Below are 27,100 nucleotides of genomic sequence, written 5' to 3'. Positions count from 1 at the left end.
CCATATAGAATTAAGATATTCATTACTGTTTGGTTCAGAAAACTACAGAGGATAATTGATGTATTTTATATATTAGAAAAGTCATTTTGCATTTGGCATGCACAGATAACAATGGAATTCAGTACACTTCATTTCAAACTTCTTTCTGGCCTTGGAATTTCAGTGGACAGCTTGTCACCTTGGAAAAACAAGATAAAGGAAGTAAGGAGAGCGTGCTAGTTGAAATGCTGGTGCAGCACTTCATCAAGGCATATCGCACAATAGCAGTTATATATAGCCTGGGACCAGACAGTCATTGTTTTCAGTTTAGCGAAATAAGACAGTGTTCTAAAAATGGAATTCTAGTTGACCTTTCTGTTGCCAGGAGTCCAAGCTTATATATAAGCTGTAGCCAGGGGCACTTTTCCTCTCTGGGAAGTACTTAGCATTGACATGAGAGTACCTGCTGCTTAGTCACAATGCTTGCAAAGTCCAAACCCTACGAATCTATGCAGCACAATGAGTTGAAGTCTTTTTACACTTTGTCACAGATTGTGCTCTCTGCTGGTCAGTTCCATTCACCTCCTGTCCTCAGGCATTCTAAAATCCCATACTATGAAGTGGAGATTCTAGATGCTAAAACCAAAAAGCAGATCTGTGTGGTAGACAAGGTAAGTTTGCTTTAAATATCTGATCTTATATAGGTTTGTTGATAAATGGCAAGATGGCGATAATAACATTAATTTTTAACAATGCAATTAAAATATATTATCTTTCATTTGTTTGTTGTAATATAACATCAGTATTACAGTGGTGTTTTATAGATTTTTATTTTCTTGATGTTGAGTTGTTTTTGTTTGACATAACTACTCAGAATGCATGCACACCCCAAAAGCACAATAACCCCCCTGTTTACGAAGCTGCGTGGCAATGCCAACCCAGCCCATTCAAAGTGAATGGACTACGTTGCCATTAGTACACCTGCAGCCGCTAGCACGGCTTTGTTAATTGGGGGGGGGGGGGTATAAAACTATAGTTTGTCCTGAAATTTGTCTGAGGTTTACAAAAATCTACATGCAAAATCTGAAATTGGCCTTTACTTAATCTCTGTACAATACTAAGTGTTTTTGTTATCGTGAAATGACTATACCATAACAAACTATGTAAGTCACATTGAGCCTGCAAATAGGTGGGAAAATGTGGGATACAAATGCAATAAATAAATAAAATAAATATCATTTTGCAGAACTGAATAAAGAGGTGTTTAAAAACATATTTAGCAATTCATGCAAAATATAGAAACAATAATTTCAGATATTATTTGTTGTATTAATCTTGCACAGAGAAAGGTTATTAAGTGTATAATAAGTGTATTACTTATTTGAGGGCACTAGTTACGTGTCATGCAAATATTCCTTTTTTTATTTGTTTTTATTTTTGTAGTGGCTTTTGCGAGACACAGTGACTTTATTTGGCCTCTATCTTTCAAATAGTCCGATGCGTGCATAAAGGTATGCACACATCAGGGGTAATCTGGGAAATTACAGACCAGTAAGGCTGACGTCAGTGATGGGCAAAATGAAACTATTAGAACAAACTTACCGAACATATAAACAAACATGGTTTACTAGGACATAGTCAACATGGATTCAGCCAATTTGCTACATTTTATGAAGGCATGAATAAACATGTACATAAAGGTATACCTAGATTTTCAGAAAGATTTTGACAAAGTCCCATATGAAAGACTCCAAAAAGCCACATGATAGGATATAATTTTCTGTTGTGAATTGGGGACTGGTTAAAAATAGAAAAAGAGAGAGTACAGTTAAATAGCCAGTTTTCTCAATGGGGGAAAGTGAATAGTGGAATGACATGGGAATCTGTACTGGGACTAGTGCTTTTTAACATATTTATAAATGATCTGGAATTGGGAATAATGAGTGAGTAGTTAAATTTACAGATGGTTCTAAACTATTCCAAGTTATTAAATCGCATGCAGACTATAAGAAATTGCAGGAGAACATTAGGGGATTGGAAGAATAGGTATCCAAATGTCAGATGAAATGTAATGAGAAGTGCAAAGTGATGCGCATTGGGAAGAATAATCAAAGTCATAGCTACAGGATGCTAGATTCCACATTATATAGCAATCAGCACCCAAGAAAAAGATCTAGCTGTCTTCATGAACAGTACATTGAAATCTTGTGTTCAGTGTGTGGTGGCAGCAAAAAAAAAAAAAAGCAAACAATGTTAGGAATTATTAGAAAAGGAATCCTATATAATAAAACGCACCTTCAACATTCTGAAGCTGACTGCATGGCTAAGGCATTCCTGCTCTCTGTATCCATCTCCTGAATTGACATCATGTACTTCCGGGTTCGTCACAAGCAGAAGTGACCAACCACACGAGGTTTCTCGGCTTCAGAATGTTGGAGGTGCATTCTATTAAATAGGATTGGTCAGGTCCTTGAAGCACAGCCAGAGCTCAGCGTCCTGCACAGTAACGCTCAGACACCAGAGAGAGGGGGGGGGGGGGCTGACACCAGAGAGAGGAAGGGAGGGGGGCCTGACACCAGAGAGGGGGGGAGGTATCTCTGTCACACACACACACTCTCTCTCTCTCTCACAGTCAATGTCTTTCTCTCTCTCACTCTCACACACTCTATGTCTCACACTGTATCACATTCACTCTCTATGTGTCACACAGTCACTCACACACTCTCTTGGTCTCATACATTCAGTCTCACAGAGAGTCTGGGTCTCACACACACTCTCTCTCTCTCGCACACATTGTATTTGTGTGAAACACACACTCTCTCACACTGTGTCTCACATACTACTACTACTTATCATTTCTATAGCGCTACTAGACGTACGCAGCGCTGTACACTTGAACATGAAGAGACAGTCCCTGCTCGACAGAGCTTACAATCTAATTAGGACAGACAAACAGGACAAACAAGATATAAGGGAATATTAAATTGAGGATGATAAAATAAGGGTTCTGAACAAGTGAACAAGGATTAGGAGTTAAAAGCACTTGCACACACTCTCTCTCTCGCACACACTGTATCTGTGTGAAACACACACTCTCTCACACTGTGTCTCACATACGTACTTGCACACACTCTCATTCTCACACACACACACTCTCTCTCACACAGACACACTCGCACCCAGACTCACTCTCTCACAAACACACACTCGCACATTCACTCTCTCTCTCACACACAGTCACTCTCACATACACTCTCTCAAACATACACACTCTAAGGAAAACCTTGCTAGCGCCCGTTTCATTTGTGTCAGAAACGGGCCTTTTTTACTAGTAGAAAATAAAACTAAGATATTATAATGTCTCTATATCATTCTATGGTACAACCTCACCTTGAATATTGTGTGCAATTCTAGTTGCCATATCTCAAAAACAATATAGCAGAATTAAAAAAGGTACAAGAAGGGTGAGTAAAGTGGTTAAGGGGATGGAACTCCTCTCATATGAGGAGAAAATGTAAGAGGTTAGAGCTCTTCAGGCTGAAGAAGAGATGGCTGAGGGGGGAATAGGATTGAGGTCTACAAAATCTTGAGTGGAGTAGAATGGGTAAATGTGAATCAATTGTTTACACTTTCAAAAAGTACAAAGACTAGGGGACACTCCATAATGTTACACGGTAATACTTTTAAACAATAGGCGAACTATTTTTTTCACTCAACAAATAACTAAGCTCTGGAACTCATTGTTAGAGGAGATGATAAAAGTAGTTAGTGTACCTAGGTTTAAAAAAAATGTTTAGACAGGTTCATGGAAGAAAAATCCATAATTAGCTATTACGGTAGCCCTGGGGAAAGCCATTACTTATCCCTGGAATTGGTAGCATGGAATCTTGCTACTCTTTGGGATTCTGCCAAGTACTTGTGACCTGGATTGGCTGCTGTTGGAAGCAGGATACTGGGCTAGATGAACCTTATATAACCAAGTATGGCAATTTTTATGTTCCTATACCAATCAGTCCTCCTAGTGAGTACATGAAGTAAAGTGTCACAGATCCAAAATTTTCTTCCATTTGCACTGAATCAGTAATTTTGTATTCAACTATCTCATTTTCCTGCATATTATTTTATCCACTCTTATTTTTTACAGGACTTTAAGATTTCTGGTATATTTAAATCAGCAGATGTTTATGATCTTTGACAGTTCATAGTGTCTGGCCTTAGTAAAAGTGTTATGAGAGTGCTTTATTCATTGTTTTGTAAATGGTTATCCAATGATTCATAACATTTGCTGGTCATAGAATTTAATGCTTCATTTTTTAAAACTGGTCATTACAGCTGTGCTAATACAGTTTGGGCCTAAATCAAACTTTTCATGTAGCTGCCTAAGAATTATGCAAACCAAATAGTCCAAGTTGTTTTTGCAACACATGAAGAAATGTTTTATAGCTGACACTATGGCATACATGATTTAGACCGATAAGCACGGGAAAATTCTATTTAAAAGTCGCTTGCAAAATAAATGTTTGGCAGGGAAGCATGAAGATTTAGAGGCTAGACATCTGTGTTTGTAGAAACAGATTCTGTGTGAAGTGATATTTACAGCATCAGAACAATCAAGACATTTATAATACAATGTCACATATTATTACAGTAGAATAAGGCTTTCCCCGGATTCTATATAGTGCACCTAGTTATGCACAATTCCGTGCTTAAATCTATGTGCATTCTATAACTATGCATATAGATTAATTGTTTAATAAGCTGTTAAGCGTTAACAGCTCTTAATAAGCAATAGTGAGCACTAATTGGCAAAAATTAGAATTTACGCACATACATTTCTAAGTGTATTCTGTAAAATACTGTGCCTAAAATCTAATGCGTTCAGGCAAAAATGGACGTGCTTAGGGGCATGGAAACATGCATTGTTATAAAATATGGGCCAGTGCATGTAAATCTACGTGCAGAGATTTACACCAGCTTTTCGTTGGCATAAATGGATGCACATAGGTTTAGTCGCATGAACTACACCTAAGTGTGTTCTAAATACCGCATGTAGATTTATGTGCAGTATTTAGAATATGCTTAGGCGTGATTGTCTAACACTTTAATTTTAGGTGCCGTATATAGAAGTGGGCCCATTGTGCACTGAAACTCAGGATTGAGTTGAGTCTTGAAATCAATTGTTAATAGATTTTAAAGATCCCTATGGACTGTATGGTTTTTAGTTGACTTAACTTTGTATAATTTTAATAAATATCCCTTGGTTGGCATTTCATTGGTCGGTCCCCTTTTTGTTCTGTTTACTCTCTTTGTTTGGTTTGGCAAAGGGGTCACTTTGGGTTTTTATTTTGTCTTTTTGAGGGACTCTGAACTATTCACATTGTGCAGGGGCACCCAATAGGGCTGTCCTATGTCACCGTTCAATCTGGGTTTGAAACCCTTACTTGCTGTGGTCTGACAAAACTCACATATTAAAAATATAACTATAGTGAGTCTGGAATTTAAACTTTCAGTGCATATCAATGCCATTTTATTAAATCTTTCTGACTCTCAAAATTCTTTGACTGAACTAATTAATGTGATTTCTACGTTTTCAACTTTGTCCAGTTATAAAGTAAATTGGGACAAAACAGGATTAATGCCAATGAATGATGTTAGTACCCCCCTTCACCATTCCTAAGTTCCTTTAAAATAGGTTTCCTCCTCAATTAAATATCTGGGGGCTTATTTTGATATTGATTTGCTCTCTTCCTCCAAGATTAACATTGATAAAGTAAGTACTAAATTTCAAAAGGCAGTGACTTGGCCACCACTAAATTTATCTTGGTGGGAGAGACTGGGTTCTCTAAAAATAATGATTGTTCCTATAATTACCTTTGATCTAAGTATGTTTGCTCTTTTATTTCCTACATTGCTCTACACTTTTCTAGAACATGTTATTAATTCAATTCAAATTCATTCATGTATATCGCTAATATTCCTTTCCAGGAGTCAGTGCGGTATACGTTCTAGGTGAGACAAAAGCAAATAGTGTTAGTGGTACGAGAAACATTAGAGACCATTGATGTAATGCATGAGACAAAAAACATTAAGGACTGTGTCCTTTGGACTGATAAACCTTTCAAAAATTTTCCTCGCTGAACTGAAAGCCACTAAAGAACATGGAGGAGTTAAACTTTCCTGACCTGTTGATATATCATAAACCCTTTTTACTGTGTTAAGGTGTGGAATGGTTCAATCCAGTTGAAACCTCCTCTCCCCCATGAAGTCTGCAATTGGAAATAACTCTTAAACTACCCATTCCGCTCTCTACAAAAAAACAAGACCCCTTACATAATTTCAAAATACGTTGGAAATGTTTTAAACATTTAGTATGACCTTTGAAATACATTAGCATATTGAGGTTTTTTCCTTAGTTAATTCAAAATTTGTGTTCAGTGTCCTCCTACAACCTTGACACAATCATGCTTTGACATCAGTTTCTGAATGACATCATTTTGAAAATAGGGATCATCCAGTTTTAACAGCATCTTGCAGTAACACCTGTCAATAATAGCAATCATGTTTAATAATTGTACATATGTTTTTGGGTTATTTGGAAAAATGTTGGGGGTCCCATTTTTTCTAGACATCATCCAGGTATGTGTCTTCCCAGATCGGATTCTACCAATCCTATTCTTCAAACTATTCATAAAATTCTCAAAGCATTAGAATGTAATCTTGAGGTCCCTTGGAAAACTACTTCTTGTTATTCTCTTTGAGATAATCCTTGAATATTTATTGATTAAAAGGTGATTTTATGACCTTTTTAGGAAGGCTCAAGAATGTTAGCGTCCTTCTTATTACTCACTCTTGGATGATTTTTGCTGAAGTGCAATCGAAATTCTGTGTCTCAATTCTTTAGGTGGCTCCACCTTATGCCTGCTTTGTGTAAGCCAAGATTATCGCTGAAAACCATGAAAACCACTCTTGACCTAATATCTTACTGCAAACAGTTTGTTACTTTGGGGCATTCAGCTTTATACTTTTACAAATGCCTGAAAAGTTGGATAGCAAATAAATATCTGGGTCTGTGGAAAGTCTGGGAAGATACTCTAATTATGTGTTCCAAGATAATAAGTGGGATCTATTTTGGCGTATTGCTTTCATATCTTCTAGGTCATCTTCCTTAACCTAATCCATGCTCTTCTTGGCACATAGGTCATATTGAACACTTTGAGGTCCCTCCATATTAACCCTTCCAATTCTAATTCCTGCAGGTCTTGTAAGGGAGGGGGGGGGGGGGCTTGGTTCCTTTAAACACTTATTATTTGATTGTATATTTGTGTGTTCTTATTGGGACTCAATTTGGTGAACTATATGCTCTATTTTTGATATTCTCTGTGAGCTTTCTTATGTCTCTTATATTAAGATCATTATATTGCTATTCTATGCTTACTGTGCAAGATTGTTCCTTATTAGATACTTTACTCTCAATTGCTCTTAGAATTGTGCTAACCTTTCCAGAAAAAATTATCACAGGTTGCTTGCAATAAATAGTAGAACTTAGTCTGTTTAACTTATCATTTTGAAGTTTATTTAGCCAAAAAGGCTAATCTCTTGGATAGATCTTGAAGTGTTTTGTGGTGCTTAACTACTCCCAGATATTTTTCTGTTGTAGCATATAAATATTGTACTTTGCATATTCTGAACTGCAATAACTTTTCATTTGTTTAATTTATGCATATTGTATGTCTTGATTTGCATATCTTTTGTTTCTCATGCTGCTGTTGCTCTGGTTCTATTTGTTTTGTTGTTATATAAAATAATTTATTAAATAAACACAGACTTTAAAAATGCTATTTGGTATTATGACCATGCAATAACTGCAAATTATTAGAGAGGACCACATTCCCTTAAGAAAATGTAAAACCTAGACCTGCAAATCATTCACTGTTAGTTTTAGTAAGACAATTACTGGACTAGGTATAGAAAGTAGAATTGTGGGTTTGATGATATTTCATCATCTGACACTTCACTACCTGACAGTTCATGAAGGAGACACTCGATCACTTGACACTTCATCACCAAACCAGTTCATCACTATTGATATTTCATTACGTGACACTTCATTATATATTCAAGTCAAATATATTCCAATTATTTGCATGGAAAACCTGTGGCAAATGAGGGGGATGCATTCCAGCACACATCCATGCCTATTCTTTTGTGCCTAAATATGAGCGTTGCTAAAACTTATTACACACAAAGTTTTCACGAGGCTTATATTTAGGCACAGAAGAACAGCATTTTTATCACATGCAAAAAGCTTAAATATACTAAAATTATATGTGCAGAAAACTTGTGCAGCAAATTGAGCAAAGATATTTATATTTAAAATAGTATGTATCACATAACGCACAATGAATATGGGTGGAAAACATGCGCACAGAGGTGAAGAAAGATGAAAACTATAACAGTTCAACAGTCGTATATAGTTACATAGCACGTATCACAGTTTATTAGGGGAGGATAGGAATGGGTTGTGGGGAAGAAGCGTGGTAGCATCTTAGAGACCTGTGCAGCTAAAAGAGGAAAGAGAATCAGGGGCATGGCTTCAGTTGGTGTTTAGTGAAAAGAACATATGCCAGTGTATACTGGATCTTATGATTTTCTTTGGGCATGTGCACAAAGAAGGCGTAATTTCTGCCCCTCCCCCCAATTTGCTATGAGTTTTCCCCACATACATGATTTGAATGCTTTTAACTTAAATGATGAAGTGGCAGATTAAGGTTATGAAAATGCTGTTCTTTTGTACCTAAATATGAGCTTTACAAAAATTTTATTTGTAAGAGGTTTTAAGAAAGCTCATAATTAGGCACTATTCTATAAGTCTAAAGTTAGGTGCAGTTTATAGAATAGTGCTTAAGTACTGGAGGTCTCGTGTAAATTTAGACATGTCCATTTGCACCAACAAAAACGTGGTGCAAATGCCCCCATCTAAATTTACACGCTAAACCTCCTTATTCTATAATTGTGCATGCAACCCATAACCACACCCATGATCTGCCCTGAACTGCCCATGACCCTCTCATGTCTGTACCCCCTGTTTTTGGGATGGATCACATGTCTATATTTATGCACATCTTAACTGATTCTAATTAGCACCAATAATTGCTTGTTATAAAGGCAATTATCACTAATTAGCTCATTATTCAAGTAAATTGCATATGCAAATTGAGCATGTGCCCAAATTTACTTGTGCAAATTTTGGTGACTTTTATAGAATTAGGGGGTAAATGTTGAACATCCAATTTATACCTATAGGCCACATGGCACGCGCTAAGCTGTAGTAAAAGTAAAAGAGAGAGAGAGAGAGAGAGAGAGAGAGAGAGAGAGAGAGAGAGAGAGAGGAGAAATGGAGAAATGAAAGGTAGCATCCTCAGCAACCTGAAAAACTGGAAGCAGATTTGCAAGCATACACCAGCAACAGAATACCCCACTACAGATCCAGAAACCACAACACATGATTATGTCTATCTTCTCAAGGTCCTGGACTACTGCCCAGTATAGCTCAATAAAGAACTTTGGAAGAAGTCCAGAGTACTAAACAGAAAGTGGTGGCTGCCAACAGTTTGGGTATTTCCTGCCATAATGTGATTCACTGCAAGAAAAGCTACAGGCACCACAAGTTACTACTCTGGGATACGGAGCTCAATGCCATGGAAGAAAGACCAAAGGTCATCCTGGGACTGGAATAGTTCAAAAGGAAGAGAGAATTTATTTGCATAAAAGAGGAGACAGAATGAACATCAACATTCTCATGTAGCAAAGTACATACAGACCTTCAAATTGAATATCAATAAATATAGCAAACGTTTGATTCAGTAGATCATGAGTTATTGCTGTTGAAATTAAGTGAACTGGGGTTAGTGGGTTTTGTTTTGAATTGGTTTGGCAAACTTTTGGGTAATCGTACTGATAAGGTTTGGAAAAGTGGGGTTCTTTCTGAAGATTGGAGTTTGACATGTGGGGTGCCTCAGGGCTCTCCCCTATCCCCATGTTGTACAATCTTTTCATGAGCTCTTTAGGTTTAGTTACCTTTACCAACAGTATACATCTGTTATGCTGATGATATTTTGATGTTGGTACCAGTTTGTCCTTCTCTAGATGATACTTTTACTTGTGTTTCTGATTGTATTGATAAAATTCAGCACTGGGATTTAAGAAATATGCTCAAACTTAAGTACTTTGGTTTACCAACTCTTTACTAACAATTCCAGACTTAATACCATTTTCCGAGGAGAAAAGCTTAAAGGTGGAGAGAGAATCAAGAGTTTTTGGAATGATACTCGATTCTGTTCTACCTGTGATTCTCAGATTAAAAGTTTATGGAAACACACTTTTTGTTGCCTTAGACAACTGCATTTACTTTGTTCCTGCTTTTTAGAATCACAATTTGCTTTATTAGTCCAGATGTCGGTGTTGTCTCTTTTTTGGGTTTTTTTATTTTATTTTATTTATTGAATTTACAGTTTATTACAAGTACAAAACTTGAAATCGATAAAGATGATTATAGATCAATGTTCAAAGGAAAATAGAATATTACAAATTTGTTTAGAGTATTAAACTATTCACTCATCTTGAGTCCACAATCTAGGAGGCATTACTCAATGTTCAAAGGTAAATTAAAACATCAATATATGAATTAATCTTAAAAAAAAAAAAAAAAAAGAAAAAGGCGGCTGAGAGGAAGTTGTTATAGTCCTTGGCTGTATCACAGGAAGTTCAGCCAGCTTAGCTTCCAGAAAAGAGTTTAACTGTTTTGATTCAAAGAAAACATATTTAATGGAATTTAACTTAAGAACACATTTGCAGGGAAAGTTCAACCAAAATAAAGCAACTAATTGCTGTGCTTTTGGTCGCAGCTTAAGAAACTCTTGTCTTTTCTTGTGTGTTGTCTTACAGACATCCGGGTACATCCGTATTTTACAATCCAGGAAATCTTGATTTTTATGAAGAAAATATTGTTTAAGTATCCAGTCTCTGTCAGGCTGTAGTATAAAAATTACTTTAAGTGTTGCTGTTGTCAATCTCACTTTATCATCCTACAAAATTTGTGTTAAATTCATGTCTAAAGTTTCTGCAGGAACATGTCCTGAAACATCTAATCTCTCACCATGTTGCAATTCTTTCTTTACAAAAGATGGTATATAAAAGATTTTAGATACTGGGGGATGAGATTGTTCAGGAATTTGCAAGACCTCTGTTAGATATTTTTTAAAAGTTAAGAGAGGTGAGTTTGAAATTTGCTTTGGAAAGTTTATTAACCTAATGGTATTTGAACGTTGAAAATTTTCCAGAATTTCAATTTTATTTTGCAGGAATAGGTTTTCTTTTATAAGATTAACTTGAATCTGTTGGCAATATTTTATTGTCTCACAATTAGTTTCAATTTTTTACCCATGGTTTCTAATTTTTTATCCATTATTGGTATTTTTCCAGACACAGAGTTAAATTGTGAATTTAAAGATATAAACTTTTGAGAAAAGGAAGCTTCAAGACCAATCAAGGCTTCCCATATATTGTCCAAAATTATTTTTTCCGGTTTATGGGGCAAAAAAGACTTAGTTCTATAATGGAAGTCACCGCCGGCTGATTTTCTGTAGATAGAAGATCTCCCCCAAGGGCATTTTCTCCTTGTCCTGCTCCCGCCGTTTGCACCTCAGGGAAAGTCGGCATCTCTGGCCTCGAGTCCGCAACCGCGTCCGGATACCCCGTCGATTCCTGTACAACCAGGATTTCCTGAGACGCTCTCGGGGTCAGCGCTGGCATAGGAGGCCCGCTGGGGAGTGAGAGAGGTGAGAGAGCAGGGCCGGACCCATGTGAGGGAAGGTGGGAGAGAAAAGGGGAGAGAACGGACTGGGGGTGGGGTAGAAAAGGCTTAACTTGTAGATCAGGTGAGGTCAGAGGATGGGTATTTTGGTGCCCTTAATTGCTGGTGCTCTGGGCCAGAGCCTCACTTGGTTCAATGGTTAAGCTAGCCCTGTTTAGAATAATGGCTGTTCTGCAAATGCCTGTTTAACCTACTGCCCACAAGTCTACACCATTACTATAGCCCTAAGGGGTGAAGGGGGCACCTACATGTGGTACAGTGGGTTTGGGGGGGTTGGACGACTAATAAGCATTAAGCAGCACAATTGTAACAGGTAGGGGGATGGGCCTGGGTCCACCTGTCTGACGTCCACTGCACCCCCTAACAAACTGCTCCAGGGACCTGCATACTGCTGCCTGGAGGAGGGTATGACATTGAGGGTGAAAATAAAAAGTTGTGAAACATCATTTTTTTGTGGTGGGAGGGGGTTAGTGACCACTGGGGGAGTCAGGGGAGGTCATCCCCGATTCCCTCTGGGGGTAATCTGGTCATTTAGGGCACTTTTTGGGGCCTTATTCGTGAAAAAACAGGGTCCAGGAAAAGTGCCCTAAATTCTAGCTACAAACGCATCCATTATCGGCGAAGGGCGCCCATCTCTGTTCGGGTGATAACCACTGCCCCAGTTCCACCTTCGACACGCCTTCGACACGCCCCATAGTGTGTATTTACAAGGGGGAATATACAGGGGTGGTGCAAGGGAGAGACATAGGCAGGGATCCCACTTGCACACATAACTTACAGAGGGGCTGATGCAGAAATCATTACTGTAGGTTTAGCATGGTTTTATTGACCAAGCAATGAATTACTGCACACAGCATTAAAATACATGTGGTCATTATCAATTCTACAGCCATGCAATTAAAATAAATGTTTTTAATGCAGGTTGTACATGTGAAATGTTTTACCAGGTCCAGGGCAGCATAGAAGTGTTGGTTGAGAGGAACTGATGTCTGTCTCACCCCCTCTCTCCCTCCAAGCTGACCCAGATTGTTTTTTGCAGCAGTCTTTCATAGTCTAGTCCATGCCTCTGATCTGACTCAACTCGACCTAATCCAACCCCCTTTCCCCGATATTTTAAAACATGTTGCCTTGGTAGTCTAGTGGCCCTCTTCTTCCCTGCCTCCACTTCCACCTAGATTCACTTCCAAAAATCCCCCCCACCTCACCCAACCCAACTTAAAGAAAATTCTCCCCGATGTCTAGTGGACCCCCTTCCCCACCCTGAAAAACCTTGCCCAGGCCCTTCCAGCACCCACACCTTAAATGAGGCAGGAATGATGACCACCTTCAAAAATGATGAGGTCCAGTCCCGCGTGGTGAACCATGGGGTCTGCTATATAGGCATTGCACTAGTATTCTATAAAAGAACCTAGCACCCAGAATTGCCTCCTATCACACTTTCTTGGGGCACCTAAAACAAGGCGTCTCATTGTAGAATAACCCCTAGTGCACAAATGAGATCACTGTTACTATACTGTCATGACACTTAGCACCTGCTAATCCATGCATTTACTAAATAGTTTGTTATGGGGCAGGAATAGGTATGGATTTGGCACTGCAGTTAGCACAGTTAGGATGTGGTAATTGAATACAAGCTAGTTGTCAGTACACTTACCATGTGGTAAAGTAATTTTCTGTTTAATAACTGTTTGGGAACATACTGGGAATACCCCCCTCCCCCCAAAAAAAGATAGTACACATCTTTGCACATCAATGATAATTTTTTGCATTTAACAAGTGGTGAGGATAAAACTTTCCTAGACTTTAGTACATAGAGGGGTATAATTGAATTAAAACGTCTATCTCCATGGGCGTTTATCTCCGAGAACGGGTCCGTGAAGGGGCGGACCGAACCGTATTTTCGAAAAAAATAGACGTCCATGTTTTATTCGACAATTTGTGAGCTGGGCGTTTTTGTTTTTCAGTGATAATGGAAAATGAAAGCGCCCAGCTCAAAAATGAATAAATCCAAGGCATTTGTTCGTGGGAGGGGCCAGGATTCGTAGTGCACTGGTCCCCCTCACATGCCAGGACACCAACCGGGCACCCTAGGGGGCACTTTTACAAAAAAAAAAAAAAAGATAAAAGAGCTCCCAGGTGCATAGCACCCTTCCCTTGTGTGTTGAGCCCCCCAAATCCCCCTCAAAACCCACTGCCCACAAGTCTACACCATTACTATAGCCCTAAGGGGTGAAGGGGGGCACCTACATGTGGGTACAGTGGGTTTGGGGGGGTTGGACGACTAAGCATTAAGCATCACAATTGTAACTGGTAGGGTGGGATGGGCTTGGGTCCACCTGCCTGAAGTCCACTGCACCCCCTAACAACTGCTCCAGGGACCTGCATACTGCTGCCAGGGAGGTGGGTATGACATTTGAGGGTGAAAATAAAAAGTTGTGAAACATCATTTTTTGTGGTGGGAGGGGGTTAGTGACCACTGGGGGAGTCAGGGGAGGTTATCCCCGATTCCCTGCGGTGGTAATCTGGTCATTTAGGGCACTTTTTGGGGCCTTATTCGTGAAAAAACAGGGTCCAGGAAAAGTGCCCTAAATTCTAGCTACAAACGCATACTTTTTTCCATTATTGGCGAAAGGCGCCCATCTCTCCTCGGCCGATAACCACGCCCCAGTTCCACCTTCGCCACGCCTCCGACACGCCCCCGTCAACTTTGTACGCTTCCGCGATGGAGTGCAGTTGAAAACGTCCAAAATCGGCTTTCCATTATACCGATTTATTCGTTTTTGTGAGATAAACGTCTATCTCCCGATTTGGGTCGAAATCTAGGCGTTTTTCTCTTTCAATTATAAGGTGGATAGGCTCCTAAAATTCTCATGAGCATCATGAAATGCATTGAAAAAACGAATTTCTTCAGACAGAGCACTACTTTACTTCGGAACATAGCTCCAGAAATTAACTTAATAGGAGTTTATTTTAAAAAGTGTTTTTATGAGGGAACAAGATGGCGGTCAGAGAGGAAGTGGATCTCTGAGCTCCCGATCTCTGCTAAAGTCGGTGGTGAAGTGAACTTTCTACCCAATAACATCATGGGGAAAAGAAAGGGGAAAGCGGCGAAACCAACCTCCTCTGGTCCCGTTAATTCCACTCCCCGCCAGCAGACGCTTGAGAACTACGGAATTCGGAGACTGGAGTTGCAGGCGCCCACGATGGTCAGTCTTGATGTTTCTTCGTCGAACTACAGCATGGAAGGTGTCTCGCTGAGTTCGCCTTCATTCACTGCCCCTCCTCGACCCGGAACTTCTTTTGCAGTCGGAGAACAGCTAGAAGAGTGGACCGAAGTGCCTAGCTCCCAAGCTGTGTCAGGAGGTCCCGCTGCAAGTGTGCCTCTAGAAGCGACTTCCATCGTGAAGGATGGGGGAAACCCCATCTCTCCTAAGGCTTCGAGGGACGTATCCGGAGAAGTTCGGGGAGTAGTTAAACCAGCAGTGATAACCTTAGAGAATCTCTGGGACGTCATGCAGAGCATGAACAAGAACCTGATCCAGGTAATTGATATTTTAAGAGAAGATTTATCATCAGTTAAATCTATGCAAGTCCTGACAGCTTCTCAAGCTCAAAAAAATAAGGAGAATATTGAAACTTTGGACGGGGAATTGAAATCTCTACAAATTCTTACGAGTTTAATAATTAAAGATAAAGAGATTCTGGTAAAAAGAGTTGAGTATCTTGATAATCAGACCAGGAAGAACAACCTGAGATTTCTCAATTTTCCCAAAGCACCTTTAATACCACCTATAGATATGCTTAAGAAATATTTTGAAGAAATCTTGAAAATTCCTAAAGAAAGTTTCCCTCCTGTCGTTAAGACTCAATATATATTTGGGAAATCTTCTAAACCAGAACGTTTACCTGAATTGAATGTAACAGCTTTTCTAGAAGACTCTCTTGAGACAATTACACAAAGATTGACTTTATTAGTTACTTTTGCTTTTGAAGTTGACAGGAATAATATATTCCGCTTATATTTCAAGAATATGCAAGCCAATTTTTTGGGGGGTAAAATTCAGATTTACCCGGATCTTAATAGAGATACGCATTGGAGAAGGCGAGAGTTTTTGGCTCTTAAACCGAGGACCCTCGCCTTAGGAGGGACTTACATCTTGAAGTATCCATGTAGATGCCTGGTAATATTTAGTAATGTTACTTATGTTTTTCTTGACCCCCCCAAAAATGGCTGAATTTATAATTGCTAAGGAAAAGGGAATTGTTCAGCCCTGAATGGCCCCAATGGCATGCTGGTTGTACCATCTAGTGGATGTCTAATGCTCATCTCTCTGAGTGATTGTAAGAAGGAAATGTATATTTTTTCCTTGTTTTTCCTTAAGGTTTTGTTTTCTTATATCTTGCTCCTCCAAATTATGGTGGTCAATATGTATATGTTTTTGTTTCCTGTTTATTAATCCTAATAATGGAGAGATTTATCTCTGTTTGTAATAATATCTCTAATCCTGCATTTATATTAGTATGAATGTAATTTGTTGAAAAGCATAAATAAAATTTTTAAAAAAAGTGTTTTTATACATGTAAGGGAGGTAATTCTGTACAGGTTGCCTAAAGTTCAGTGCTATTCTATAAGCCATGCCTAAAGTTAGGCACTGTTTATAGAATAGTGCTTAAGTTCCAGGAGCCACGTTTAAATTTAGGTGTGTCCAAATGCACCAACAAAAATGTGGTGCCTAAATTTAGGTGCAAAGCCCCCTTATTCTATAATTCTGCTTGTAATCAAAAACCACACCCTGAACTGTCCACGACCCTTCCATTTTCGCGTCCTGTTTTTCAGGACACATGTATATTTTAGGCATGGATCACGCACCTAAAATTACATGGGTATATCTTAATTGATTCCAATTAGCACAAAAAAATAGCTTGTTAAAAAAACAGTTGGTGGTGCTGACTAGCTAATTGTTCAATTAAGATGCACGCCCAATTTGAGCTCGAGTCTAAATTTGCACATGCATCTCAAAGCACCCTATATACAATTAGGGGGTAAGTGTGAATTCTATCATGGCAATTAAGTGCTTAATTGTCATTATAAAATTCTTGCAAATCTCTCTCATGAATATTCATTGAAGGTATCTTGAAAATCTGACTGGCTGGGGTACCTCCAGGACCAGATTTGGGAACCACTGTTGTAGCCTATAGGTGGGACTACAAACAGCATTAGTTTCTGTATTTGATATTTTTCCGTGAACTGAGACAAAGTAGTACTATTTTTGTGTGTTTTGTTTGTTATTGTAATTTTAAATTTTTTGTTTATGATTGAAAGTTATGTTTGTATTTTGTGAACCATTTAGGTTTAGGTGATTTACAAGTTTTTAATAAATACATTACTCCACATTCACATATTTGTTGGTATAATGCCTTGGCATTTCAATGCATCTTTCAGATGATGTAAAATTGACAATAATTATAATCATTTTCCACCGGATAGTTGTACTTTAGAGATGGAGCAGTTTTCAGTCCAAAAAAGTTATTTATTTAGTTGCAAAACTTTCTATACTGCTCTAGCTGATGGGCAGAACAGAAAGGTGTACAGGCTTAGAATAGAAAATGAGAAAAGCAAAGCAGTCAAACTAAGGGGTCCTTTTACAAAGCCGCAGTAAAAAGTGGCCTGCAGTAGTGTGGGTGCATCTTTTCAGGATGCGCTGGGCCATTTTTTACCGCAGCTGGGGAAAAGGCTATTTTTTAATGGGCTGTAAAATGGGTCTGCTATGTCTACACTTGTTTGTATGTAATTAATTGTGTATCTACTCTTGAATGACGCTTGACATGATGTAATATTGTAAGCCACATTGAGCCTGCAAATAGGTGGAAAAATGTGGGATACAAATGCAATAAATAAATAAATAAATAAATAAATATTAAAACTAGCGTGCACCTATTTATGGCCTGAGCCCTTACTGCCACCAATTGACCTAGCAGTAAGGGCTCACGCACTACCCACGTGTTAACCATGCAGAGCGCACCAATGTAGGCACACTGTCATAGTAGAAAATAGAAAATGATTTTCTACTGCGGGATTGGGCATGCCTGGTGGTAGTACCCTGGTGGTAGTACCGATTGGGTGAGCGCTATCAGCACGTTAGCCCTCACGCACCTTTGTAAAAGGACCCCTAAGAGACAGGTAAAGCAAAGGAAAATGTATTTAAAATGTATTTAAGTGAGATATATTCCACAAGTCAGGCCCCGGTACCCCTTCAGCTGAAATATTTTGTTGTGTTTTGTTTTTGTGCAGTATAACTAAAATGTTGAAAGCCACATTTCTCCAGATCTTCAGTCATTTATGCAGCTTGGGGATATTGGAATAAAGAGGACTATATGTTGCTATTTTTATCTCATGTATAATAGCTGGCACACTATCTGAAGCTCTGCCGTGATTTACTATGCTCCAGAGACTCTGAAAATGTCAAGCAGACACAGTTTGATAGGCAGATAAATAGATACTGGCTCAAGTGAATTAAATCATCCTTATCTTTGTAATGAAGAGAGACCCGCTGAGTGATGAGTCAGTAGTGTTAATGCTTAATTACAGTATCAGGGTCATGTTCTCTTTGTATGTCTCCTGTAAGCATGCACCAGGTTGTGAATAGCTTATTGGAGGGGGGGGGGGGGGGAGGGCTACCACAGCCTTGATGTTTTCCCTGGCAGGCCCTAAGTGGGGTGAGGTTGCTACTATACCCCTAGTTATCCCATGGAGGGTTAGGTGGCTTGCCAAGGGCCACAAGGGGCTGATATTGGACTTCACCTGGGCCTGCAGGTTCCTAGCCCACTGTTTTAACCTTTAAGTCACTCATCCACCCCTTCAGAGTCAAGAAAGGGAATACATTTTTCCAGTATATTTTCCCTGTGTATCTATTGCCAGAATATTAACCTCTGCCTTCATTTTTAGGTGTTTGTTTAGAAATTTAAAAAGAACACGCAATGAGGAGATCATGCTTAACACAGCACAATGTGTCCAGCAACTCTGTAGCCCCTCCTCTTCTACCCCTCCACTTTTCCTAGTGGTTAGTGCAGCGGACTTTGATCCTGGGGAACTGGGTTTCCACTGCAGCTCCATGTGACTCTGGGCAAGTCACTTAACCCTCCATTGCCCCATGTATGAATAAGTACCTGTATATACTATGTAAACCGCTTTGAATGTAGTTGCAAAAACCACAGAAAGGCAGTATATCAAGCCCCATTCCCTTTTCCCTTTCCCTCTCTCTGCCCCCTTGCAGGTCTGATATTCCCCTCTTGGGGCCCTTGAAATCCACAGCCGGTAGAGGCAGAGAAGTAAAGAGACTGCTTCTGGCCATTGTCGTCAGTGCCCTACCACAGTGGCTGCACCCCACCCATAGGAAATGACATCAGAAAGGCAGGACATGGCAGTGGAAAGACCTTGGAAGTGCCAGCCAGAGGAAGTCTGTTTACCTAGCTGCCTCTGCCAGCTGTGGATTTTGAGGGCTTCTGGGGGAGAGGGAGGGGAATACTGCTAGGGAGGCAGAGAGAGGGGGAGAAATGCTAGGACCTGTGGGAGGGTGGAGAAGAGGAGGGGTTAGAAAGGTGCTGGACAAATGGAAATGGAAGAGGGGGCAGAGGAAGAGAAGGATAGTGGACCTGCTAGTGAAGGGGAGAGAGAGGGAAAGATGAAAGGACCTGTGTGGTGGTAGATGGAAGGAGGTGAGGCAGAAGGAAGAGAGTGAGACCTGGAAGAGAAGGGGGTGAGGAGAGAGAGAGAGAGAGAGAGAGAGAGAGAGAGAGAGAGAGAGAGAGAGAGTAGGGGTGGGATGGGGGTGGCGAGCTATTGGACCCTGGGGTATGTGATGGGAAAACAAAGAGTCTGGACCCTGAGGGGGAATACTGACATAACCAGTCATGTGCTATCCAGCATTGAAAAAAATGGATATTCAATGTCAGTTGCCGGAAATGGCCTGGCATTGAATATTCTGGTTTAATGCCAGTAGCAGATGGTCAAAGTTCTGGTGCCACTGGCTGAATATTGGGCAGATTATGAATGTGAAATATAAGGGGGTAATTCCTTTTACAAAGCTTCAGTAGAAAATGTCCTTAGCATGCCCTTACACGGGTCTTATGCGCTAAGGCCACTTTTACCACTGCCAGAAAATGGCCAATTTTCCATTTTCTAAACTAACAACCATGTGCTAATGTTTCCATTAGCACACAACCATTACCAAAAATTAGCACATGAATGTTTACGGACACCTATTTTGTAAGTAGTAAGGTCTCTCGTGCTAATCCAGTGCAAATCAGTTAGCACATGGCAGTGTAGAAATGCCCCCTCTCCTCCGCCAGACACGTCCCTCTCAGAAAAATTTTAAAATATTTTTTAGAGCATGGTTTGCACATGCACATTAGGCCTCAGCGTGCCCCATGGTAAGTCCTTGAAAGCTGCAGTAAGCACATGCTAGTGCTTACCGCAGCTTAGTAAGTGAAGCCCTAATATAGGCTCCAACATTTACATGCCAAATACATGCATAAATGAATATAATATCAGCATATACACACATTTTTGTGTATATATGCATGTAAGTGCCAAAAATCTGCCTAAGGACTATTCTGTACATATGCATGTATGTTACCTAGTGTGTATTTGACAGATAGGAATACACGTGCAGCATCTGGGCAGAACGTGGGTGAGACTCACACTAACATTGACAGTTGTACACTTCCAGTCAGTCATCAATACAACCAGAACTGATTAAGAGCAAAACACAACAAAAACTGTCTTTTTTTGGCAAATGATTTGGCCACAGTTATATCAAACACAAATAACACATTGACATAAATTTAATTATTAGACAATAATGAACTTCAATTGCAATAAAATACTGGCACCCCGAATGGTGGCTTCTCCTTACCTCTCTACCCTCATATCCCCTTACGTTCCTACCTGTAACCTCCGCTCTCAAGACAAATCCCTCCTCTCAGTACCCTTCTCCACCACCGCCAACTCCAGGCTCCGCCCTTTCTGCCTCGCCTCACCCCATGCTTGGAATAAACTCCCTGAGCCCATACGCCAGGCCCCCTCCCTGCCCATCTTCAAATCCTTGCTCAAAGCCCACCTCTTCAATGTCACCTTCGGCACCTAACCACTACACCTCTATTCAGGAAATCTTGACTACCCCAACTTGACATTTCATCCTTTAGATTATAAGCTCCTTCGAGCAGGGACTGTCCTTCTTTGTTAAACTGTACAGCGCTGCGTAACCCTAGTAGCGCTCTAGAAATGTTAAGTAGTAGTAGTAATAACACAAAGCCATTCGGTGTTGAAACTAGCTCCCTTTTTTCAACTTTTCCTCCTCCCATACTGACCACGTGACTCACCATGCCTACTCGTGGCTCACACATGACCTGTTTGTGTCCTACATGCCTACAAGTGACCATTTTCCTTTAATCAGTTCTCCTCAAAACTTATTACATAGCCTCATTTGGTACCCCTTTTCCCCTACCTAACCAGGCCCCAACACCCCAAGCCACGACCAACTCCCGTGTCTCTCCCCATCCCACATAACACCATCAATTAAAAAGCCCTCCCCATGAAATACAAGACACAGGACAAATGACATATAAGACACATCACCAAACAGAATAACTTTGCTAAGGGTCATGCACAGAACTATTGTTATAGAATTCATCTTTAGTGCTCTTTCTTGAATCTACCCCACAGTGACATGGACTACAAAATAACACACCACTTTGGCATTTGGTTTAAAATCAGGACTGTCCAAGAAGTCTTCCTTTGGGTAATTTGGCAGCTCTGGGTCTGGTTATTAGTTATCTTTATAAGCAGATAGGGTATCCTCAAGACTCAAGGCTTTATGCATACAAAGGATACCAGCAATTATAAAAAAAATAAACAAACAAGCAAAAAAAAAAAAACCCTAGGCATTCATTAGATAATAAAGAAAGAAACAATGAATTTTACCAGCTTCTAGGTCATTGGCTTATGTCTATATTCATCTATTCATAACCCCTAGCTTTTGGCTATTGTCATTGATGAGAACAGGCACAGGCTGCTCCTTGTGATGCACTTAGGGAGTAGAAATCCAAGAGAGGCGTATGTGTTAGGCGGTGAGAGTCTGCTAGGTACGGATGGGGAGAGGGATCTTGGGGTGATAGTATCTGAGGATCTGAAGGCGATGAAACAGTGTGACAAGGCAGTGGCCGTAGCTAGAAGGTTACTAGGCTGTATAGAGAGAGAGGTGTGACCAGCAGAAGAAAAGAGGTGTTGATGCCCCTGTACAAGTCGTTGGTGAGGCCCCACCTGGAGTATTGTGTTCAATTTTGGAGGCCAGACTTATACGGTCTGTGCACTGAAGAGGACAGTACAAATAAAAAAAGTAGCACATATGAATTTATCTTCTTGGGCAGACTGGATGGACCGTGCAGGTCTTTTTCTGCCGTCATCTACTATGTTACTATGTTAGTATGTTGTGACTCTGGGCAAGTCACTTAACCCTCCATTGCCTGCCGCATACAGCCTGCCATGAGTGGGAAAGCACGGGATACAAATGTAACAAAAAAAACAAAAACAGCTATTCTATTCTAATTCTATTATGAATCTATGTATAATAACATGCTGATATACAAACTGAGACATTTCAATAACATTATTTCATACAATGGCACTTATTCTTTCTCCACAATGACGTTTGCTTTTTCTCTCTCCTCTCTCAAAAATTGAGAGGACTGTAGAGATTATCAGCATGATATATATGAGAAGCTTTTGAAAATTTTAAAATCATTTGTTAGGAAAAAGAAACAAGATACAAAGATAAATTAACTGAAATACCATCTTGAAGGGTTTCAGAACTATAGAATTATTTGTTCTCTGTAGGCCAAACTATTGTACAATCTCTACACTGCAACCCATATCAAATTGCTATTTACATTACCTCTATTCAATCAGTAATTGCTGATCAAATTTGGGATGAGTTTCAGCCAATGACTGTGAAAGAGGTTTATTCTCTTTTGATGATGTGTTCAAGATCACAATGTTGTTTGGATAAGTGTTCTATTTCATTGTTTTCTACCATCTCTCATGCTGCTCTGTTGTGTCTTGCTTCCAGAATTAAGGATTTGATATTATCTGATTCTTTACCTTTAGATATGGGTTGTATAGTTCTTTTCCCTTTACCCAAAGGTTCTAATTTAGATTTGCCTCTACCTCATAGTTTTCAGAAATGTATAAGCCCCGTGGGATTCCTATAACATGAGCTACTGAAGCTTGTTTCTCTAATACCATACAGAAGGTGGATCAGTCAATAACCAATGATTGAGAATTCATTTCTTCCCTAGGATACATGACTTTTCCATAAACAATTTTTCACCAGATGTTCCCACTCCCATAGCAGCCACAGAACCAAATAATGCCACCTCAAAGGTGACCCCAGGATGCCAGCCCAGAACAGATTGGAGAAAAGTGAAGAGCGCAACACAAAAAGATTATCCCAGTTCCCGTTCCCACTTCACTACCACTCCTTGGAAACCCAAGTCCAGAGAATGTCTAGATAACTCCTTATGAAACCAGGAAATTGAGACCTGGCCTAATGTGTCCCCCTCCAAAAACTCCTTTAATTGAGCCCTGAATTGTAAAGTCAAACCCTGTTTTGGCAGAGAGGACAAATGGTGCGACATTTGAATGTATTTAAAAATATCTGCTGGACCAAAGTCATATCTTTGCTGTAAATCCATCAAAGTAAGACATGTCCCAAGGTTTCCAATAAAATGATACCCCACTGCTCCCATCGCCTAAAGACCACATTATCCATACCAGGCGGGAAATCCATGCTACCTCCTAGGGGCAATAGAACACTACATGATGACTCCTAGTTCCACGACAGGAGCACTTCTCTCTACATTGCTTAAAGAGGCCGAAATAAAGTGCTCTTGCAAACCTGAGGCAGCAGCTTTGCCAACCAGGCATGGAGGAGGTAATTTAAATGCCAAGGATGAAAATGGGCTCTCTCCAACGTGATATCTGTAAATATAGAGATAATGAGGATCCAGTCCCGTAAATGACATAGAAGACAAGCCTAGTTATACTGTCTTAAATTTGGGACTCCTAGACCCCCCCCCCCCCCGACCCCAGAAACCCAGGAGATAGTTCCATTGAACTTTAGGCTTTGTCCTTCCCCAGAAAAACTTCACTAAAAGTCTTTGTAAAGCCCTAAGATCCCGAAGTAATATATGAAGTGGTAAAATTGGATAACATATAACCACTGAGAAAAGATCATTATGTGTATACAAATTAATTCTACCCAATAAAGATAAAGGTAAGTTACCCCACTTATCTAAGTGCACTTTTGTGTTCTGAAGCAGTTTGTCCCATTTAGTTTGTACAAGGAAGCAGTATCTGTGTTTAACTATATATCCAAATATCGAAATGACCCACATGTCCACTACAAAGGAAAAGAATGCTCCTCATGCTCTTCACAAGGAATTGGAACTCACTAAAACCTCTGATTTAGTCAAATTTAGCTGAAATGTGGAGAAATAGATCCACCATGAGAACAGGAAGAGAGAAACAAGGTTCCATAATAAGGACTCACAGATCATCAGCAAATGCCGCTGTTTAGAAACGTATCCTACCAAATCCAAGCAGTATTATATGCAAATCTCTTACTGGGAACTTTAGTATATCACACTTCAATTTCATCAATCCCAGTTCTTATTCTTCCAACACAATTTCTTCACACATCACTATTTTCAATAACTCTTCAAAACCATTACATTCTTGCCTCAGTAGTGCAAAATTGCCCAAACATAATTTTATGGCATAATTTTGTGTTGGAAGAATAAGAACTGGGATTGATGAAATTGAAGGGCTGTTTGGAAACGGGCATCTCCAATCTGGACACAGCGGACTTCTGGGTTACCCTGGAGTTCTCTAAGCAATGGATTGAGCATCAGAACAAAAAGTAGGGGAAAGAGGGCATCCCTGACGTATGCCCCTTCCAATTTGAAAAGAATCAGATAGAATAACATTGGCGCACACCCCTGCCAAAAGAGTAGCATATAACGTTTTGATAGTACGAGTAAAGAACACCTCAATACCATAAGCCTTCAGAATGCCATAGAGAAATCCCCACTCCACCCTGTTAAAAGCCTTTTTAGCGTCAAAGCTGATCAGCAGAGCAGGGGTCTCTCCAGTGCACACCACCTCCAAGGCCACCATGATTCGTCTCATATTCTATGAGATCATATGACCACAGGTAAATCCCACCTGTGGTTCTGCTGTCATCAAGGGGAGTACCCTTGCCAACCAATTGGCCATGATTTTTACCAAGACTTTGGTTTCATAGTTTAATAAAGAAATGGGATGATACAACTCTGGTCTGTTCTGGGGCTTACCAGGCTTCAATAATACTATAATCTGCATCATGTTAATGTGACTAGGCAGCTGACCTTGAATGATCATGGTGTTAAAGATCAACATCAAGACTGAGCTTATTTCTGGCTTTAAAAGTTTGTAGAATTCACTGCGAAACCCATCTGGTCCTAGTGCCTTCCACAATGGGCTCTGCTGGATCGCCCACTCTACCTATTCCACTTGGAGTGGTACATTCAACATAGTCATATCTAACACTGAAACCTGAGGCAAATCCATGCTGTATAAATAGACCTCACAATCTAGTGCAGAGTTTGAAGGAGAACAAAGGGAATTTAGGAAGAAAATGTCTTTAAAATATTATTAATGATTTGATCACTGTGTACCAAATGCCCCCTAGAGTCCCTCAATGTGGTCCTTTACTCCTTCTGACCAATTTGGCCATTAAGCTTCATTGGTAAGTTATTTGTTGGGAAATTGCTTGTAAACTTGGGAAAGGTAGATTTAGAGTTAAATAGATTATCTCAGTGTCTTTATTTTTAAGTTACTCTACTTATTTAGCAAAGGCAGTTTAAGGAATTTAAGGTTTTCTTTGATGCATTTAAAGTCTCTATTACAGTTTCAAGGCTAGCAGTTAAGGGACTATTCTAAAGTTTACCATAGCATCAGTGCAGAGCAGAACTGATAGCCATAGGAAACCCCAGCCTACAACATTAATAGCCTCTAGAAGGCACAGCAGAGCCTAGTTTATACTTCAATCCCACCCACCCCTAGCTCAATTCTTCATTTATAGTCAGTTATCTAATTAGGATAACAAGGGAGGCGTCCTCTTACAAAGTTTTAATTACATTTCATTATTTTCTAAGAAGAAAACACTAAATAAATCACACAATATATCATATAAGTTATATTAGACTAATATCCTTAGTACCTTAGCAAGTTTTAAATTATTGAAAAACTCAAAAATACTAAGATGGAGACAGCAGTCCAGCAGCCAGAGGGATGCTATCCAGTCTTTTCATTGACTGTCACATATATGATTATCTCCCAGTTGGTGAGAGGTTATATGTGTGTGCCCAATGCAAAGAGCTCCTAGCTCTCAGAGAACAGGTCCGTTCTGTTGAGGCTAGAGTAGCAGAGTTGGAGGAGCTGAGGGAGACAGAGAGGTACATAGAGGAGACCTACAGGGATGTTGTAGAGAAGTCCCACCTCCAGTCTGGTAGCCACTGTGCTACCTTGGAGGAGGGAGGTCTCCTAGAAGGAGACCACCACTCTGGTGAAGTAGGAAGTACGCCTGTAGCCAGGACCTGCCCACCAGGGGATGTACTATCCTCTCGCACTGAGGATATGTCTCCAAGTGCTGACCGGGAAGGAAAGGTTAGGACAGCTGTTGTAGTTGGTGATTCGATCATTAGGCATATAGATAGTTGGGTGGCTGGTGGACATGAGGATCGCCAGGTGACTTGCCTGCCTATTGCGAAGGGGTGGACGTCACGCGTCACTTAGATAGGATTTTAGATAGTGCAGGGGAGGAGCTGGCTGTCTTGGTACATGTGGGTACCCTTTTTTGGGCCCCTGGTGATGTGCCCATTCTACCCAAAATGGGTCTGCAGAATCTGTGAGAGATAATGCCGCAGGGAGCCAGGTTTCTAGAAATTTGCATAAGTCACGCTCAAGTATGGATTCCAGTAAGCCAATTAGCTTGTTTATGCTGGACTGGTTTTCCATATCGCCCAGTTTATCCTCCAGCTCACTGATGGACACTGGCCTCCAAGGCCCCCACATGTTGTTGCAAGGCTTGTATCTCCGCTGATATGGTGGTGAATTGTTGCTCCATACTATCCAGCATATCCAGGATTAGT

The 27,100-nt window shown here is 40.0% G+C and overlaps 1 protein-coding gene across 2 annotated transcripts in view; it reads left to right on the top strand.

The window, feature by feature from the left end:
- Positions 1-421: 421 nt before the first annotated feature.
- The window catches only part of TECRL (trans-2,3-enoyl-CoA reductase like), a 229,729-nt gene continuing 203,050 nt past the window's right edge, over positions 422-27,100 (top strand). For both annotated transcript variants that reach the window (XM_030192476.1, XM_030192475.1), the window contains exon 1: positions 422-650. In XM_030192476.1, coding sequence (XP_030048336.1) covers positions 459-650 — 192 coding nt within the window. In that variant the 5' untranslated portion in view covers positions 422-458. The remainder of the gene's footprint in view (positions 651-27,100) is intronic.

This window comes from Microcaecilia unicolor, chromosome 2 (assembly GCF_901765095.1).
Source record: "Microcaecilia unicolor chromosome 2, aMicUni1.1, whole genome shotgun sequence".
Classification (NCBI taxonomy): Eukaryota; Metazoa; Chordata; class Amphibia; order Gymnophiona; family Siphonopidae; genus Microcaecilia; species Microcaecilia unicolor.
Note: the sequence above shows the minus strand (reverse complement) of the source record. Positions and strands in the feature narration are given on the sequence as shown.